We start from the raw sequence: 20102 nt of genomic DNA on the forward strand, positions 1-20102 counted from the left end.
ATCCACAAAAAGTCCAGAGAAGACCTTTAAAGATCGTGTGTCTAGCCCCTTACCTTCCTGTTGTATCTAAAATAAAATTCAGCGTCCTGGGTGAACTGGCCTCCACTTCTCCACATTCAGCTTGCACTCTTCTCTTCCACATTCTCCTACCAGGGCCATCTCCTGTGTCCTCAAAAGCACAAGCTCTTTCCCTACACTGAGCATTTGTACATGCTTATCCCATTTTCAGGAACACTCTTCTCACTACCCTTCATTTTGTATAGTTTCATACCTTGCTTGATTTTTCCAGACAACAACAAGTTCTCCAATTCTCTGACATCAACTCAGTGTCTCACAGTTCAGTTCCATTCCGACACTACCCATAGTTGGAACAAATCCTGCAAGTTAGGGGCTCAGTCCCACAAGACTGCTCCCACTTCAGACACTAAGCACAAATGGGTCCCCAGGCTACCTCACTGCTACTGGGCCAACTACGAATTCAGGGCTTCTGGTGACTGCTCACTCCAAGATTTGACAATTTGTTAGAACAGCTCACAGAACTCAGGAGAGCACTATACGTAGAATTACAGTTTTATTATACAGGGTACAACTCAGGAACCACCAAATGGAAGACATGAATAGGACAAGGCATGGGGGTGGGTGAGCACAACTCTTTCATGGCATCTCTGGACAAGCCTCCTCCCTGCACGTGGATATGTTCATTATCCCGGAAGCTCCCCCAAGCCTCATCATTCTGAGTTTTTTTATTGAGGTTTCATTACATAGGCATGATGGATGAAACCACTTTCTATTGGTGACTGAACTCATCTCCAGCCCCTTTCCCCTTCTTGGAGTTTGGGGGATGGGGCTGAAAGTTCTAACCCTCTAAACACCTAGTTGGGTTTTCTGGTGACCAGCCCGCATCTGAGGCTCTTTAGGCACCTCTCCCCATGAGTCATTCATTAGCACACACAAGACACTCCTGTCCCTCTGAAAATTCTAAGGGCTAAGCTAAATTGTCTCCCCTTGTTCCTTTCTCCCGTAGAACTGTATTATTTTTCATGGTGGTATTCATCACGATTTGAAGAATATATTCTTATGTTTACTTGCTTAATATCTGGGTCAGTAGACCAAGCTTCAGGGGAGCAGGGCACTGTCTCTCGTTCACTCCTATACACACACACCTTCAGTATCTAGTACATAATCTAGTAAGATATTTGTGGGAAGTAAACTTAGATTCTTCAGGGTAAGTGCAGAGTGAGGAGGAACCATAGGCACTAACCTCTCAGGGAAAAAAGCTTGTGTCAATGGCTTGCTTTTAAGGGATGTAGGGGCTGTATTCTAGCTCCACTTAGTAGACGTCCTTAAATTCTTGAAGCATGTGTATGGATTAAGATGGCCCTGCTGCCAGGTACCAGCCCGGTGAGGACCGGCCACTTCTACTGGACATTCAGTCCCTGGACGACCAAATGACACTATCAGAATAGGTCGGGGAAGTATTTTTCAGGCCCATGGCCTCTTGTATAGTAAACAAGGACAGATGGCGTTTTCATCGCTTCTCCCTTGTGGGGGTTGAACTTCTGGAAAAGAATCCAGAACTTTGGTTTTTCTAGACGATGTTTACTAACTAGCGATGATAAACTTTTAGCTAAGAATAGAGTTACTTTCATGGCATGAGGAAGAAAATATTTTCCCAGGACAAGTTAACCATGTCTAAAAGAATTTTTTTGGCTTTTTTTTTTTTTTTTTTTTTTGAGATAGGGTCTCTGTTGCCCATGCTGGAACACAGTGGTGCAATCATAGCCCACTGCAGCCTCAAACTCCTGAGCTGGTCTCAAGCAGTCCTCCTCACCTCAGTCTCCCAAGTAGAGCTGGGACTGCAGGCATGCACCATCATGCCCAGCTAATATTTTCTTTTCTGTAGAGTTGGGTTCTCACTATATTGCCCAGGCTGGTCTTAAACTTCTGGCCTCAAGCAGTCCTCCCATCTCAGTCTCCCAAGGTGCTGGGATTACCAGCGTGAGCCACTGCTCCCAGCCTGGTCCAAAAGAATTTAAAATGGACTCCTTCCTTCCTTCCTTCCTTCCTTCCTTCCTTCCTTCCAACCAACCAACCTTCCTTCCTTCCTTCCTTCCCTCCTTCCCTCCCTCCCTCCCTCCCTCCCTCCCTCCCTCCTTCCTTCCTTCCTTCCTTCCTTCCTTCCTTCCTTCCTTCCTTCCTTCCCTCTGTGGCCCAGGCTGCAATCTACTTGGCTCCCTGCTGCCTGCGCCGCAGACCGGCGCGCTCCACCGCTGCCTGCTTTTTCTCCTTTGGCTGCAGGCACGCGTTCGCCATGTTGGCCACGCTGGTCGCCAGCTCCTGACGCCGAGTGCTCTGCCCGACTCAGCCTCCCGAGGTACTGGGACTGCAGACGGAGTCTCGCTCACCCGGTGCTCGGTGTTACCCGGGCTGGAGTGCGGTGGCGTGGTGTGGCCTCGCAGCAGCCTCCGCCTCCCAGCCGCCTGCCTTGGCCTACCAGGGTGCTGGGATTGCAGCCCCTGCCCAGCCGCCGCCCCGTCTGGGAGGTGGGGAGCGCCTCTGCCCGGCCACCCATTGTCTGGGAAGTGAGGAGCGCCTCTGCCCGGCCACCCATCGTCTGGGAAATGAGGAGCACCTCTGCCCGGCCGCCCCGTCTGGGAAGTGAGGAGCGCCTCTGCCCGGCCACCCACCGTCTGGGAGGTGAGGAGTGCCTCTGCCCGGCCACCCATCATCTGGGAGGTGAGGAGCGCCTCTGCCCGGCCACCCCGTCTGGGAGGTGAGGAGCGCCTCTGCCCGGCCACCTCGTCTGGGAGGTGAGGAGCGCCTCTGCCCGGCCACCCCGTCTGGGAGGTGAGGAGCGCCTCTGCCCGGCCACCCATCGTCTGGGAAGTGAGGAGCGCCTCTGCCCGGCCACCCATCGTCTGGGAAGTGAGGAGCGCCTCTGCCCGGCCACCCATCGTCTGGGAAGTGAGGAGCGCCTCTGCCCGGCCACCTATCATCTGGGAAGTGAGGAGCGCCTCTGCCCGGCCGCCCCGTCCGGGAAGAAGTGAGGAGCGCCTCTGCCCGGCCGCCCCGTTCGGGAAGAAGTGAGGAGCGCCTCTGCCCGGCCGCCCCGTCCGGGAAGAAGTGAGGAGCGCCTCTGCCCGGCCGCCCCGTCCGGGAGGAAGTGAGGAGCGCCTCTGCCCGGCCGCCCCGTCTGGGAAGTGAGGAGCGCCTCTGCCCGGCCGCCCCGTCCGGGAAGAAGTGAGGAGTGCCTCTGCCCGGCCGCCCCGTCTGGGAGGTGAGGAGCGCCTCTGCCCGGCCGCCCATCGTCTGGGAGGTGAGGAGCGCCTCTGCCCGGCCGCCCATCGTCTGGGAGGTGAGGAGCGCCTCTGCCCGGCCGCCCATCGTCTGGGAGGTGAGGAGCGCCTCTGCCCGGCCACCCCGTCTGGGAAGTGAAGAGCACCTCTGCCCGGCCGCCCCGTCTGGGAAGTGAGGAGCGCCTCTGCCCGGCCGCCCCGTCTGGGAAGTGAGGAGCGCCTCTGCCCGACCACCCACCATCTGGGAAGTGAGGAGCGCCTCTGCCCGGCCACCCACCGTCTGGGAAGTGAGGAGAGCCTCTGCCCGACCACCCACCGTCTGGGAAGTGAGGAGCGCCTCTGCCCGGCCGCCCCGTCTGGGAAGTGAGGAGCACCTCTGCCCAGCCACCCATCGTCTGGGAAGTGAGGAGCGCCTCTGCCCGGCCACCCAACGTCTGGGAAGTGAGGAGCGCCTCTGCCCGGCCACCCATCGTCTGGGAAGTGAGGAGCGCCTCTGCCCGGCCACCCATCGTCTGGGAAGTGAGGATCGCCTCTGCCCGGCCACCTATCGTCTGGGAGGTGAGGAGCGCCTCTGCCCGGCTGCCCCATCTGGGAAGTGAGGAGCGCCTCTGCCCGGCCGCCCTGTCCGGGAAGAAGTGAGGAGCGCCTCTGCCCGGCCGCCCCGTCCGGGAAGAAGTGAGGAGCGCCTCTGCCCGGCCGCCCCGTCTGGGAAGTGAGGAGCGCCTCTGCCCGACCACCCACCGTCTGGGAAGTGAGGAGCGCCTCTGCCCGGCCACCCACCGTCTGGGAAGTGAGGAGCGCCTCTGCCCGGCCGCCCCGTCTGGGAAGTGAGGAGCACCTCTACCCGGCCACCCATCGTCTGGGAAGTGAGGAGCGCCTCTGCCCGGCCACCCACTGTCTGGGAAGTGAGGAGCGCCTCTGCCCAACCACCCACCGTCTGGGAAGTGAGGAGCGCCTCTGCCCGGCCGCCCCGTCTGGGAAGTGAGGAGCACCTCTGCCCGGCCACCCATCATCTGGGAAGTGAGGAGCGCCTCTGCCCGACCACCCACCGTCTGGGAAGTGAGGAGCGCCTCTGCCCGGCCACCCATCGTCTGGGAAGTGAGGAGTGCCTCTGCCCGGCCGCCCCGTCTGGGAAGTGAGGAGCGCCTCTGCCCGGCCACCCATCGTCTGGGAAGTGAGGAGCACCTCTGCCCGGCCACCCATCGTCTGGGAAGTGAGGATCGCCTCTGCCCGGCCACCTATCATCTGGGAGGTGAGGAGCGCCTCTGCCTGGCCGCCCCATCTGGGAAGTGAGGAGCGCCTCTGCCCGGCCGCCTCGTCTGGGAAGAAGTGAGGAGCACCTCTGCCCGGCCACCCCGTCCGGGAAGAAGTGAGGAGCGCCTCTGCCCGGCCGCCCCGTCTGGGAAGTGAGGAGCGCCTCTGCCCGGCCGCCCCGTCCGGGAAGAAGTGAGGAGCGCCTCTGCCCGGCCACCCATCGTCTGGGAAGTGAGGAGCGCCTCTGCCCGGTCACCCCGTCCGAGAAGAAGTGAGGAGCGCCTCTGCCCGGCCACCCATCGTCTGGGAAGAAGTGAGGAGCGTCTCTGCCTGGCCGCCCCGTCTGGGAGGTCTACCACGGAGGCCAGGGGCAATGTGGGGGCTGGACGTGGTGGCTCACGCCTGTGGTCCCGGCACTCTGGGGGGCGAGGCGGGTTGATCACTTCGGGCTAGGAGTTCGAGACCAGTCTGGCCAACTTGGCGAAGCATGAAAAATACAGCCGACAAACCAACCAACCAACTCAGTGACAACAAAACCGGTCTACCCTGGAGTCATACTCTAATTTTTTCTATTTTCCTCCCTTTCTGATCCTTTATCCCACTTTCTTTTTCTTCCTCTTCCTTCTCCCTCTTCTTTGTCAAATAGAAGATTGAGTTATTATCACTGATCCATATAAAGTCCCTCTCTCATTTATTTTAACTCCCACCCCCCATTTTTATTCCCCGACTTCCCATGTGCAACCTTCCTAATATGTTTGATACGCATCTTTTTGTTTGTATGTATTTTTTAGAAAATGTTTATTGTTTATGTGTGCAAAAAAAATTAATAATAAAAAAAAAACCTAAAAAAAAAAAAAAAAAAGAATTTAAAATGGAGCCTCTAAGGAAAAGGGGAAAGGTACCAGATAATCCTAAGCACTCTGAAGAATGGCTCATATAATATATGGAAAAGAGAACAAAAGTCGGGGGGAAATTCGATGATTCAAATGAGAAAATCAATGTAAGGTGAGTTAGAAAAAGTATTTCCAGACTCAGCACACAGAGAAGTAAACTCTAGGTCCTCACACAGTCTGTTGAGACCTCTTTGTGTCCTAATGAGGTGCTTTTCCAGCCTCAGGAAGGAGCCTCTATAAAGAGGGAAATAAGAGACTCTCCCCTGCTTGCTGTTCTATCGCTTCTTGTAGCTGGAGCAGCAAGTAGAAGGAACTGGGTAACGGGTGTTGTCAACAGATCTCTATTGAATACAGAAGGGCCCTCTCACCCTCCCTGAGGCCTTGAGGGAAGCAGGCACAGACTGTATTACTGGTGGACCCAAGAGAGGCTTCTGAGTGATACCAGGGTCCTCGCCTCTCAGCAGCAGCAGCAGGCTCTTGACCAACTTAGAAGCTGTTCCCGTTGGCTTCATGCTCTTCCTTGTGGATTTGCTGCCTCTTTATGTTTATCTATTAGAATAAAAATAACAAAAATCAGGATTATGCATGGAAGCCAAGAAAGACTGAGAAGGTTATTCTCAGACCTCTTTACTGGTTCTTCCTGTTCTCCTCAACTTCTCATTGTTAGGGTGGCCCCAGGGCATTCTCATCTATGTGTATACACTTTCTTGGTGACCGTGGCCAGGTTTATTGCTTGAAATACCGTATATATCCTGATGCCTTCCAAATGCCATGTCCAGCCCAGACCTGGCAGCCAGCCTCCAAGTTAGAATATCTGCCCAGGGCATCCCCCCTGGGCTGTCCAGTAGATATCTTAGGGCTCTGCATGTCTAAAATGGATCTCCAGATATGTCCAGATTCCAAAGTGCTTTTCACACCCCTGCTTCCACCGCCCTGGTTTGAGCCACCATCATCTCACCTAAGCTGCTGGTCTCCCTGATAATGCCATTGCACCCCTAGTGGTCTTCTCAGCAAATGTTAAATCACAACACTTCTGTGTAAAAACCTGCACTGGCTCTTTCTCTCCCAATGCCCTCATAATGCCTGCATTGCCCCACATGATCTGCCCTTCACCCTCACCCTTCTCTCTGCCTTTATATCTGGCCTTACACACCCCACTCCAAATATGCTGGCCTCCTGAGGCTCCCCAAGCCATCCCAGGCATGGCCTTGCCTTGGGCTTTGCACTGACTACCCCTTTTTCCAGATGCACTTTTGCAGGCGTCCATGAGCCACCTCCCATACCTTCTCCAAGTCTTTGCTCATATGTCACCTTCTGAGAAAGAAAGGCCCACCCACTCTGACCATCCTGCTCTGGAGTGCCACTGGTACTCCAGAACCCCTTGCTCTTACCATCTTTTTTTTTTTTTTTTATACTTTAGGTTTTAGAGTACATGTGCACAATGTGCAGGTTTGTTACATATGTATCCATGTGCCATGTTGATTTCCTGCACCCATTAACTTGTCATTTAGCATTAGGTATATCTCCTAATGCTGTCCCTCCCCCCTCCCCCCACCCCACAACAGTCCCCGGAGTGTGATGTTCCCCTTCCTGTGTCCATGAGTTCTCATTGTTCAATTCCCACCTATGAGTGAGAACATGCGGTGTTTGGTTTTTTGTCCTTGCAATAGTTTACTGAGAATGATGTTTTCCAGTTTCATCCATGTCCCTACAAAGGACATGAACTCATCATTTTTTATGGCTGCATAGTATTCCATGGTGTATATGTGCCACATTTTCTTAATCCAGTCTATCGTTGTTGGGTTGGTTCCAACAGAGAATACTATAAACCATCTTTTTATTTCTGTAGCACTTACCTACCTTTTGGCATGCTCCGTAATTTGCTTATTTACTTACTGTTTGTCTCCACCTGCTGGAATGTAAATTCCATGGGACAGTGGTCTTTGCTGTGTTTATCAGTGCTTTCCATGATCCTAGAATAGGACCTGACCCAATTAAAGTATTGATTAAAAAGACAACGTAGGCCAGTCATGTGAGGCCTGTAATCTTTGCCAAGGCAGGCAGATCACTTGAGGTTAGGAGTTTGAAACCAGACTGGCCAACGTGGTGAAACCTCATCTCCACTAAAAATACAAAAATTAGCTGGGTGTGATGGCTCACACCTGTAGTCCAAGCTACTCAGGAAGCTAAAAGAGGAGAATAGAATCACTTGAACCTGGGAGGCAGAGGTTGCAGTGAGCTGAGATCGTGCCACTGCACTCCAGCCTGGGTGACGGAGCGAGACTCTGTCTCAAAAAAAATGACAATGTAGACTGTCAGAGAGAAGAATTGGCAGTGTCCTGATAGCAGAGAGGCCTAGAGATGAAGACTTTACACCAAGTGATGATCCTGGGGGGGCTGGAAGGCAATCTTATCGAATTGCCTTTTGTCAGGGCACCCATTTGAGGGGTCTGCACCCTTGTACCCCTTAGGGAGGCAGTGAGCCTTGAGGAAGCCTTGAGATAAGGGCAGTTCAGTCATCCTAGCATCTTAGAGCCCCTCTCTCCAGCCAGCCCGGGAGGGCTGTGTTGGTGTCAGCACTTGGGTGCACTGAGGTGCCATTCATGAAGCTGACCCCATCCTACAAACGCAGAGCTCAGCCAGCAAGAGAGTACCTTGATGACATTGGCAGAGAGCCTTATGTCTGCATGTAGCACTCTGGAAAAATACCCTGTAGCTAGCCCCTTTTACAAGTTAATGAGTAAAAATGCAGTTATAGCAGTTATCTATTTTTTTACTTGTTAAGCTTATTCTTCCTTTTAACCGCAAGTCAGCTATTCTCTTTGCCATCACTGTAGCTTTTCAAATCATTCCACACCTGGTTTATACATGAGAGAGCATTGAAATCCTCTGCAACTATTAAGGCCACTGGGAGTTATTTTCTCTTAATATTTTTAAGAAAGTTGTTGCCTTGGGTTTGATCATTTCAAATGTGTTTTATTTTACTTAAAAATATGTGTTTGTAAAAATATTGAATATACACTAATAATTACACACATTTCTTCTGTTTGCCTCTCCTTTATGAAAAGTTGATTGTTACTTTAATAATTAACTTTTTCACCTTCTTAGATTTTACCAGTAAATATTTGCTAACTTGAATAAACAGCATGACTAATATTTCTTATAATTATCTTAGAATTACTTTTCTTATTTGGGATAAGCCACTGTGGGCGATTCTGATAAAAGCCGAGTGGAAGGTCAGGGCTCTCTCTGAGTACCACATGGGAACGATACAGTCTAGAGGCCTGGTTAGGAAGCCTGGCTTACCGAAGTTGTCTCACTCATTGCCTCCTGAACCGGCACATTGTTGTGACAAAGCATCAGAAGGGAGCCCGGAGGTGGCAATTGGGAGCTGTTTTCACTGCCTGGCCTGAGGTGTGGGCAATGATGGAGCTGATTCTGGGGGCTGGGATAATAACTCAGTACTTTCCTTTCTCACAGTTGTTTCCTCTCTTTGCTCCTGGTGGCTGCTGTGGTTTGGAAGATCAAACAAAGTTGTTGGGCCTCCAGACGTAGAGAGGTAAGCTTCAGTGGGTAAAGATTAAAGAATCCCTGGAAGAGCTTTTTCTCTTTCTTTTTCTCTTAAGCAAGTGGCTTTTAGCTATTTAGTGGTAATGGACAGACAGACATCTCCACGGTAGGAATAATGTGGCTCTTTCTGCAGTCCATGGTTCCGCAGCATATGGTCAGTAGACGTAGATGAGTGCTACATAAAGTGTAATTAGTTCTGCACCACAGGGTCTTACTTTCCAAAAAGGAAACTCTGGTATTGACTTAGAAATGCCAGTTTTATCCTTCCGACCAGAGCCCAAGTCCTGACTGAGGCCAAAGATCCAAGGGCTTATTAGCACAGCACAGCTGCCACGTGATTAGGCACCACCTTCACAAGAACTTTTCATGGGAGAGGGAAATCAGACATTTAAGCATCTCAAAAATTTTTCATTATTCAAGGAAAGATAAATGTGTGTGTAGTTAAGTTTTTGAGTTTTATTTTTTAATAAGTCTTGACTTGTTTCCAGAGCTTCATTCCAAAAGTAATAAGCAAATATTTACAGTTGACAAATTTAAATAAATAAACTTGGTTGAAAATTACAACATATCAAATGCCCATCAATCAATGAGTGGATAAAGAAAATGTGGGATGTATATGTGTATGTGTGTATATATATATATATTTATATACATTTGCAGCAACCTGGATGGAATTGGAGACCATTATTCTAAGTGAAATAATTCAGGAATGGAAAACCAAACTTCATATATTCTCACTTACAAGTGGGAACTAAGCCCTGAGGATGGAAAGGCATAAGAATGATACAGTCGATTTTGGGGACTCGGGGGAAAGAGTGGGAGGGGGATGAGGGATAAAATACTACACACTGGGTACGGTGTACACTGCTCAGGTGATAGGTGCACCAGAATCTCAGAAATCACCACTAAAGAACTTATTCATGTAACCAAACACCACCTGTTCCCCCAAAAACCTATTGAAATAATAAATAAATAAATATTTTTAAAATAACCACCATTGAAATAATTACAACATAAAAACTTTGTTTATTGCAACTTTCACTTCCATCATTACTTTGCCTTTCATTTAGTCATGCCTGTTGCATTGTTGCTAATGGAAATGCTCACATGTATATAAGATCTAGACAAAGAAGCTGTCTGGGGTTTTTTTGGATCTACTCATGCCTTTTTCTATATAAAAATGTATTTATAGATAAGATTTAGAAGAGAAGGGAAGTATCTAAAATCACAACTCACAAGCACTCAGCACTGTTGATAGGATATTCATGTCTGAATAGGGTTAAGACAGGCTCCAGGATATGGGCCTCTTGTTGTAGGCCACAGTACCACCTTTTCTGACCCACATACAGATGATGTTATCGTAGAGGGAATGTTGCACACTCTTTATTATTATTTTTTAAATAAGGGGATAGCTTATTCAGTGGGTTTTTTAGATAGCTGTGTTACTGATGTACTTTAAAATCCTAATGAATTACGTGATGTTCTGAAAAAACTATATTTTCAATTTAAATGTATATTTATTCACAATGGAGTAAGAAGTAAGAAGCCACAGTAAACCAGTTATCAAGATAGGAGTTGAAAACTTTGTCTGAGTGCTACTCTCTCCAAGAAGGACGTTAGACCCAGGGAGTTTCAAGGTTGAGATGAGCTTATGGAGATTACGACAGCCTATTCCTCCCTGAGTGCTTATGAGAATTAATTGTTTCTAAAATCTGTAAAGCAAAGGAACAGATGGAAAGCTTGAAAGAGTCCAAATTGATTTTATACACAGAAATCTTGGTACCAAAACCTGACAAAGGTAGCACCAAAATACAAAGGGCAGCTGCATAGTGAATGTATATGCAGCAGTCTAATTGCAGTGTAATGGAAGAGTCACTTGATACCAGAAAACCTATTAGAATATATCATGTCAAAAAAAGAATATATCCTATCAATGGGGAAAAAATAACACCTGAATTCTTCCTAGAGGCCAAGAAATCATTTTGTCATTTATTGAAACTCAATATCCATTCCTAATTTGAAAACAAAACTCACAGTAAAATCAAAAATACCTTTTTAACGCTATGAAGAATATCTGGATAACCAGCATCATTCATGATAAAACAAACACCAGAGGCTGTATTCAGGCAAGTTAGTTTTAACAAGAGCTGACATCTGAGCATTTAAAAATTCCAGGCACTGAGTTCTAAGTGGTTTTACATAGATTAACTAATCCTCGTCTCAAACCTATGAAACAGGTATTGTCCCTAGCTATGTTTTATGGATGAGGGGACTGAGGCTCAGAAAGGTGAAATGACTTACACCACATAATTAACTAAGAGGCAGAACGAGGCTTTAACTAGGGACTTCTGTCTTCACAGCCCAAGTTCATTATCTTTGTTTAATCCCACAGTCACTCAGCTTTGTGCTGGATGTTCTAGACTGTGCACTCAGTGAAAGGGCACTAAGAAGTGTTGTTACTATTGGAAAGGAAACAAAATTATTATTTTCGTATAAAGTTATTAAAACAATATAGTAGAGATTTGCCTGCATAAAAATGAAGGCTTAAGTATATCAAAAAATAAATGAATAACACAGAAGCTGAACAATCAACTGGAAATTGTTTGCAGTGTGCATGAGAGAAAGTAAGATGCACAGCCTATAGGAAAAAGATTAAAATATATATATGTGTTTAGTATGGAGTTGGTCATCTAATAAACTATGATTTTACCCATGTGATTTGGAATTTCTCTGTAACTGTGAAGCTGACCATTCAGAATATATTTCATCATTTCTAAAATGTCAGCCATTATTTATTCCCTCTCAGAACTGTAGAAGCAATGATGTGATGTTATTTTTTAAAACAATAGTAGTAGCGGCTGACACTGTTTAGTCCTTGCTACACACTAGCCCCGGTTTTAAGTGCTTTTACACACGTTGCCTCCTGAACCCTGTCTTACTGTGACCCCAGCACTTAAGCACAGACCCCAAGGAACAATGCTGCATTAGTCGAGTAAATGGACCTACAGCTTTATAAAATGTAAGAATGTTGGTATTTTAAGAAAATACTTATCATAAAAATGCCGTTCTAGAACAGAGCCATATCTATCCAGGCCAAGATTCTGTCTTCTATAGTAGTTCCAAGGAGGCAGTTTGAAGTAAGGCCTACTTGTCTCCCAAGGCATAACCTCAAAGCTTCAGCATCATGCTCAGAAGATCTCTAATATCCTTAAAGATATGTGAACGGCCGTTCACCATGTGCTAGGCACTGTGCTGTATTATCTCATTTGATCCCAGTGACAACCTTATGGGCTAGGAACACATTTCAGAGGGAGGGCACTGATGCCCAGAGACTTCAAACACCTTTCTTAAGGTCACACAGCTGTAGACTATTGGAGCAGGAGTTCACATCAAGCCTCCCTAAATCCCGAGCCCCTGTTTGTCCCTCTCCTCTGCAAAATTTCACATTTGTTTATGTTTTTAGCTTATACCACCTCTCTGAAGGAAGGGTTCTCTCAGTTCCTATCTGCCGAATAATGAGGCATAGGTTTTTGTTGTTGTGTGAATCCTTGGTGCAAGTTTCAGAAGGAAGAAAGCAAGCCTGACTTTAGTAGTAGAAATACGAGGAGATAGGGCCACACCATTTTATGTATTTGACAAGTCGACATCATAGCATTAAATCCACAGTACTTTTATTTTTATCTTTATTTTCTTATTTTACTTCGAGTTCCGGGATACATGTGCAGAACATGTAGATTTGTTACATAGGTATACATGTGCCATGGTGGTTTGCCGCACCTGTCAACCTGTTATCTAGGTTTTAAGCCCTGCATGCGTTTGGTATTTGTCCTAATGCTCTCCCTCCCCTTGCCCCCCACCCCTGACAGGCCCCAGTGTGTGATGTTCCCTTCCCTGTGTCCATGTGTTCTCATGGTTCAACTCCCACTTAAGAGTGAGGACATGGAGTATTTGGTTTTCTGTTCCTGTGTTAGTTTGCTGAGAATGATGGCTTCCAGCTTCATCTATGTCCCTGCAAAGGATATGAACTCATTCTTTTTTATGGCCGCATACTATTCCATGGTGTATATGCGCCACGTTTTCTTTATCCAGTCTATCATTGATGGGCATTTGGGTTGGTTCTAAGTCTTTGCTATTGTAAATAATGCTGCAATAAACATAGTACTTTAATATGTATCTCTAACAGGGGCTTTTTAAAAATATAAGGACAATGGTGTTATCACATCCAACAAAATTTAATAATCCCTAATGTTATCTAATATCAAGTCTAAAAAGTATCATTTTGGACTTGATTTGTTTGAATCAGGGAGGATGAGGTGTTTTTAACATGTAGCATTAACTAATAAAACCCCCTCGGTACTCATTCCATTAATGGCTTTGCCATATTATTTATCAGCAACTTCTTCGAGAGATGCAACAGATGGCCAGCCGTCCCTTTGCCTCCGTAAACGTCGCTTTGGAAACAGATGAGGAGCCTCCTGATCTTATTGGGGGGAGTATAAAGGTGAGAATGTGACTCAGAAGTCCCTATAACTTGACTTTTTAAAACTTAGGCTCCTGAGTCTGGGAAACCAGAGAGAGCAAAAGCCCTATTCCATTACCTCCTTTTTTTCCTCTCTTTCTTTTTAACAATAAGTTAAAACCTGAAGTTGCTGGGTACTCTTTTGCTTTTTTTTTTCAATCTTTGTTTCATGTCACTGAGCAGTCTTGTGTTCAGGGGATTTTAAAATCTAAATGATTTGTCTGCTTTTCTATTGAGTATTCTGTGGCATACAAAACTTTTATTTGAAAAGAGCTACATTGAACATCGAATCATTGTTTTTTTGTTTGTTTTTTTTTTTTTTTTTGAGACAGAGTCTTACTATGTCACACAGGCTGGAGTGCAGTGGCGTGATCTCGGCTCACTGCAATCCACCTCCCAGGTTCAAGCGATTCTCTTGCCCCAGCCTCCTGAGTTGCTGGGATTACAGATGTGCGCAGCCACGCCCAGCTGATTTTTGTATTTTTAGTGGAGACGGGGTTTCACCATGTTGGCCAGGCTGGTCTTGAACTCCTGACTTCAAGCAATCCGCCCACCTCGGCCTCCCAAAGTGCTGGGATTACAGGTGTGAACCACCACGCCCAGCCTGTTGTTCTTTATATTTTGGGGAATTTTTTAAGCAGCAAAATGATAATACACTATGTATTAATACTCTGTGGAAAATATTTATCACCCCCCTCCCCAAAATGATGAAGAAAATGGTAAGACTTTCTCCTTGGGCAAAATGATGGAATATTTAAGATACGCTAGAGAAATAGGTATGTATCTTGAATAAAACATACTTACTTAAAATGTTACTGAGCTCACAGGAAGTAGGTAAAATCTCCAGGGAATACTCTCCTTCTCTACCCTAAAAAGAACAAACCATAAACCAAAACCAGAACCATGATTTGTCCTAAGTGGTTCCAGATGGTAAACACAACACCCACCTGAATAGATGGAAATCCTCTCTATAGAAAAACATCTTCAATTCAGTGCTGTTGGAGTCCCACAGATCAAGATGAAGTAATTAAAGATCACCAGGGACAAGAGGCAAGCCACCATAAATAAGAGTAGCAGAAACAACAGATGATTGATGTGGACAGGACTCCAAGTGTTAGAATTGAAATCTAAAGAATATCATATAACTGTGTATGAAATGTTTAAAGAAATAAAAGATGAAATCATAAAGATGAGAGTCAAGTATGGCCAAGCAGATCTGAAGAAGAACCAAATGGAACTTCTAGAAATGAAAAATATACTTGTTGAAATTTTTTTAATAAATTCAATTTACATGTTAAACAGCATATCAGACTTTAGAGAGAATTTACAAAGTGGAAGATGAATCTGAAAAAAGTACACAGAATGCAGCTCAGAGAGACAAGGAGATAGAAAGTACAATAGATACTAAGAATGTGGAGGATAGAATGAGAAGATCCAACTCATGTATTTCCAGAATCCCAGAACAAAGGAGAGGCAATATTCAGAGATGATAGCTTTCCAGAACTGATGGAAAACATGAATATACAGATTCCAGAAGCAAAACCTATTGTAAGCATGATTAAAGAAAGAAAGGGAAGGCAGGAAGGAAAGAAAACAAGTTGGATTTCTCATAATGAAATTGTGTAACTCCAAAGACAAAGAGAACATCTTAAAATCAGCCAGAGAAAAAGTATCACATACAACGTGGAGAAACTGGAACGTTAGTGCACTGTTGATGGAAGTATAAAGTGATGGAGCCACTGTGGAAAACAGTACCACTGTTCCCCCAAGAATTAAAAATAGAATTATATATGATCTGGCAATCTGGGTTTATACATAGAAGAACTGAAAGGAGAGTCTCAAAGACGTATTTGAACATCAGTGTTCTTGGCAGCATTATTCACAGTAGCCAAAAAGTGGAAGCAGCCCAAGTGTCCATGGATGGATGAATGGATAAGCACAACGTGGTCTATGCATCCAATGGAATGTTATCCAGCCTTCCAAAGGAAGCAAATTCTGACCCATGCTACAATATGATGAACCTTGAAGACATACTGAGTGAAATACGCCAGTAACAAAAAAATAAACATTGTATGATTACGCTGTTAAGAGATACACTTGTAGTAGTCAAGCTTATAAAGACAGGAAATAGAACAGTGGTTCGCAGGGGCTGGGAGAAGGGGAAAATGGGGAGTTAGTGTTTAATGGGTACAAAGTTTGAGTTTTACAAGATGAAAAGAGTTCTGGAGATGGATAGTAATGATGGTTGCACAACAATGTGAATATACTTAATACCACTGAACTGTATATTTTTAAATAGTCAAGTTGGTAAATGTTATGTGTATTTTACCACAATTTTTGTTAAAAATGGGAAAAGAGGCTGGGTGTGGTGGCTCACACTTGTAATCCGAGCACTTTGGGAGGCTGAGGCGGGTGGATCACTTGAGGTCAGGAGTTCAAGACCAGCCTGGCCAACATGGTGAAACCCCATCTCTACTAAAAATACAAAAATTAGCCAGGCATGGTGGCACGCATCTGTAGTCCCAGCTACTTGGGAGGCTGAGGCATGAGAATCATTTGAATCTAGAAGGCAGAGGTCGCAGTGAGCTGAGATTATGCCACTGTACTCCAGCCTGGGCGACAGAGCAAGACTCTATCGCAAAAAAAAAAAAAAAAAAAGGGGGAAAAGATCACCTGCAAAGGAATGACAAGCTGACCGCTGACTTCTCAGAAGTCAGAAGAGAGTGGGAGAATGTCTTTGAAGTACTGAAAGAAACCTCCCAACCTAGAATAGTGTGCCCAGTAAGCACCTTCTGAGAACAAGGATGAAATAAAGATATCTTCAAATTAGAATAAAAATTGAGAATTTGCCACCAGCAGACCTGCACAAAAGAAATGTCTGAAGGATGTGCTAAAATGAAGGAAAATTACCCCCAGTAGGATAGACTAAAGTATAAGAATAGTGAGTAAATAAAAGTATAATCATATATAGAAATCTAAACAAACATTATCTTGGTAAAATAATATTTGTGGGATTAAAAAATAGACAAGCCTAAAGTATTGAACAACATGATATATGTCAGCAGCATATGACACAGTTAGTTGCTCCTTAAAACATTTTCTTGATTTTCTTCCAGGACACCACACACTTGCCTTCTAGCTGTTCTTGCTCAGTGGTCTTTGCTCAATCCTCTTCATCTTTTGACAGTGGTGTGCATCAGGCCCTGTCTTTGTCCCCTTCTCGTGTCTTTTATACCCACTTCTTCAGTGATCTTCACTATCACAGGTTTAAGCACTATGATCCTCTCACCTAGACTGCTCCCATGAGCCTCCAACACAAACATCAGTTGCCTACTCAGTGTCCCCACTTGGATATCTTAACATGGCCATGGCCAAACTGAGCTTTGGATGTTTATTTCTCAAACTTGCTCCTCTGACATACCTTCCGCCTTTCAGCACATAACACCTCCATCATCCTAGTTGCTCAGGCCAAAATCGTGGAATTGTTCTTGACTCATTCTTGATGTCATGTTCTCATTGGACAGCCAGTCTATCAGCAAATCTTGACTCCATGTTCAAAAATGTTTCCCAGCCACTGTATCCCGCCTCTGTCACTATTCCCACTTGATCTAGGCTACTGCTGTCTCTCACCTGGATTCTTGCAGTTACTTCATAACTGATCTCCCTGCCTCTGCCATTCACCCATCTAGTCAGTTCCTTGTCACAGCAGAGTGGTACTGGAAATTATTTTCTTCAACCAAATTGAAGAAACTGATGACATTTGTGGGTATAGTCAGCAGAATTCTAAAGGTGGCCCTCAAGATTTCCATCCCATGTTTATTCAGTCACACACTACTCTAGGTACTGCTAGAGGGATTTTGCAGATGTAATGAAACAAGGGAGTTGACTTTAAGATACAGAAAGTTTCTCTGGCTGGTGGCAGAAAGAGGAAGCCAGAGAGGTTGGAAACATGAGAAGGACTTGACACACCATCCCTGGTTTAGAGATGGAGTGGCCACAGAAGTTTTTTTGTTTTTGTGAGAGAGAGTCTGGCTGTGTCACCCACACTGGAGTGCAGTGGCATGATCATGGCTCACTGCAGCCTCAAATTCTTGGACTCAAGGGATCCTCCCTCCTGGGTCTCCCAAAGTGCTGGGATTACAGGTGTGAGCCACTGCGTAAGCCCTGAATGCGTTTCAAAGCAGAGTCTTCCCCAGAGTCTCCAGATAAGAGTCCCATCCAGCTGACAACTTGACTTCAGCCTAGGAGACCTCAGGAGATAGCTGATAATTCCCCAGAACTCATGGAAGACATGAACAGACCTGTCCCTCTCGGCAGAGAACCCTACAGAGCTTGCTGGGACTTCTGACCTCTAAAGCTGTGAGATAATAAGTGGGTGTTGTTTTAAGCAACTAAGTTTGCAGTAGTTTGTTACACTAATATAAGCTGGGTGCGGTAGGTCACACCTTTAATCCCAACACTTTGGGAGGCTAAGGTGGGAGGATCGCTTGAGCCCAGGAGTTCAAGACCTGCCTGGACAACATACTGAGACCCCATTTCTATTCTTAAAAAAAAAAAAAAAAGAAAAAGGAAAAAGAAGAAACTAATATAGAGGATAAATCTCATCTAAAGGCTGCAACAGAAGATGAAGACATATTTTCCAGAGCCAAATGCATCCAGAGAGTAGACAAAGAATCCACTTGGTCAGCCACCAGCTTTTACAAGCTTTTACATCCAGCAGGCTTGTCTACTTAGTGTCTAAAGGACAGACAAAATAGAATGTTTTTTAAGTCTCCATGATATCTGCATCTGTGTTTGAGCCAGGTATGTAGAACTGTCTGACAAATCTACCAAGCACTCACCACTGCCATTCCTGTGACCTACAATTATGAGTTAGAATTTCAAATTGAGCCAAAGTACAGCATCCAGAAGAAACCCACTTGGCGTGGCCCCTTCCCTACAGTTCAAGCAGCCCTCTGGAAGGCGACTGTGAGACCTCAGTGGAAGGCAGCAAGCAGTACCATCCATGTCGCTGGTGCTCAGAGAGTACTGTGAGCTCTCTCCTGCCCTTTTTCATTATCTTAAAACTGCAGTGTACCTTTTTTATATACCTAAAATTGATGGTTCTTATAAGCGCAAATGACGGTTAAGTTGTCTGTGTACATTAAAGCTTGAGTATCACTTAAGGTAATTTTGTTTTCTTCCGCCAGACTGTTCCCAAACCCATTGCACTGGAGCCGTGTTTTGGCAACAAAGCCGCTGTCCTCTCTGTGTTTGTGAGGCTCCCTCGAGGCCTGGGTGGCATCCCTCCTCCTGGGCAGTCAGGTGAGTAGATGCGGTCCAGCGAAAGACACCTTCTAAGCATGTGAGGGAGCGAAGCATGGGATACTTCCCTTTCCTAGAGAACAAGGTTATAAAGGTGATAACCAACAGTGCCTGCCCATGTCATGGCAAGGATTCAGTGAGATAACCCATTTTCACCTATATGCCCAAAACTGTTTTCCCGAGGTCATCGTCCCTTCCTGGGGAAACGTCCCGGGACCTCCTCACCGTTCTGGCCTCCCCAGCCTCTCAGTGCTCGTGGATGCCTTTGACCACACCTTCCTTTGCTGTCAGAGTTTCTGGTCCCCCTTTGCCTCTGCTGTTCTTTCCCTGTCTCTTTTGCCCTGTCCTGCCCCTGAATCTGGGTGTGCTCCCTTCACCTTGCACGTTCTTCCTCAGTTGCCTTCTCCACTCCACAACTTCCAGCCATCTCCCCTGGGCTGGTGTTTCTTCAATTGGTATTTCTAGCCCTCCTGCATTTCTTTTGCTTTTTCGCTGTTTTAAATATAAGGCATAAACACAACAATAACAAGGAAATGTCTGAAAATCCACGCACAGTTCTGCTATCCCACAACCCACCAATTTTCATTGTTCTGTGTTCTTTCCAGCCCTGGCCAGCAATTTAGTTGAAATGATTGCATAGATCTAATTTTTGGCCGGGCGCGGTGGCTCAAGCCTGTAATCCCAGCACTTTGGGAGGCCGAGGCGGGCAGATCACGAGGTCAGGAGATCGAGACCATCCTGGCTAACACGGTGAAACCCCATCTCTACTAAAAATACAAAAAAAAAAAATTAGCCGGGCATGTTGGCGGGCGCCTGTAGTCCCAGCTACTCGGGGGGCTGAGGCAGGAGAATGGCGTGAACCTGGGAGGCGGAGCTTGCAGTGAGCCGAGATCGCGCCACTGCACTCTAGCCTGGGGGACAGAGCAAGACTCCGTCTCAAAAAAAATAAATAAATAAATAAAAAGATCTAATTTTTATTCTGCTTTTTTCATATAACTATCTTAAACATTTTTATAGCCTACTACATAATATTTTACCAATGCATGTGACACTTCTCCATCAAATATATGAATCATGATTATATAAACTCTTATTCTGAAGACAGAAAATATGGAATACAGTTTTGAAAGTATCTCACTTAATTACAGAGTGCTTTGGAGGATGCCTCAATGTGATCATTTTAGACAACTTTCAGTTGAGATGATTCTGGAGTCAGAGTTACCTTAGCCAGAGAGAACCCTGTGTCTGGTGGAAAGGCTGCCCCAG

The 20102-nt window shown here is 46.0% G+C and overlaps 1 protein-coding gene across 2 annotated transcripts in view; it reads left to right on the forward strand.

The window, feature by feature from the left end:
* ATRN (attractin) overlaps positions 1-20102 on the forward strand; it is a 186830-nt gene that overhangs the window by 160835 nt on the left and 5893 nt on the right. Inside the window, exons 26-28 of one of the 2 annotated variants that reach the window (XR_010119363.1) lie at positions 8967-9002; positions 13407-13514; positions 18722-18835. Coding sequence is in view for 1 of the 2 variants with exons in the window: in XM_055264937.2 (XP_055120912.2) it covers positions 8924-9002; positions 13407-13514; positions 18722-18836 (302 nt within the window). In the remaining variant the exon portion in view is untranslated. Of the gene's footprint in view, positions 1-8923; positions 9003-13406; positions 13515-18721; positions 18837-20102 lie in introns of those variants that run through there. The other variant, XM_055264937.2, reaches the window with a different exon arrangement.

This window comes from Symphalangus syndactylus, chromosome 24 (genome assembly GCF_028878055.3).
Source record: "Symphalangus syndactylus isolate Jambi chromosome 24, NHGRI_mSymSyn1-v2.1_pri, whole genome shotgun sequence".
Classification (NCBI taxonomy): domain Eukaryota; kingdom Metazoa; phylum Chordata; class Mammalia; order Primates; family Hylobatidae; genus Symphalangus; species Symphalangus syndactylus.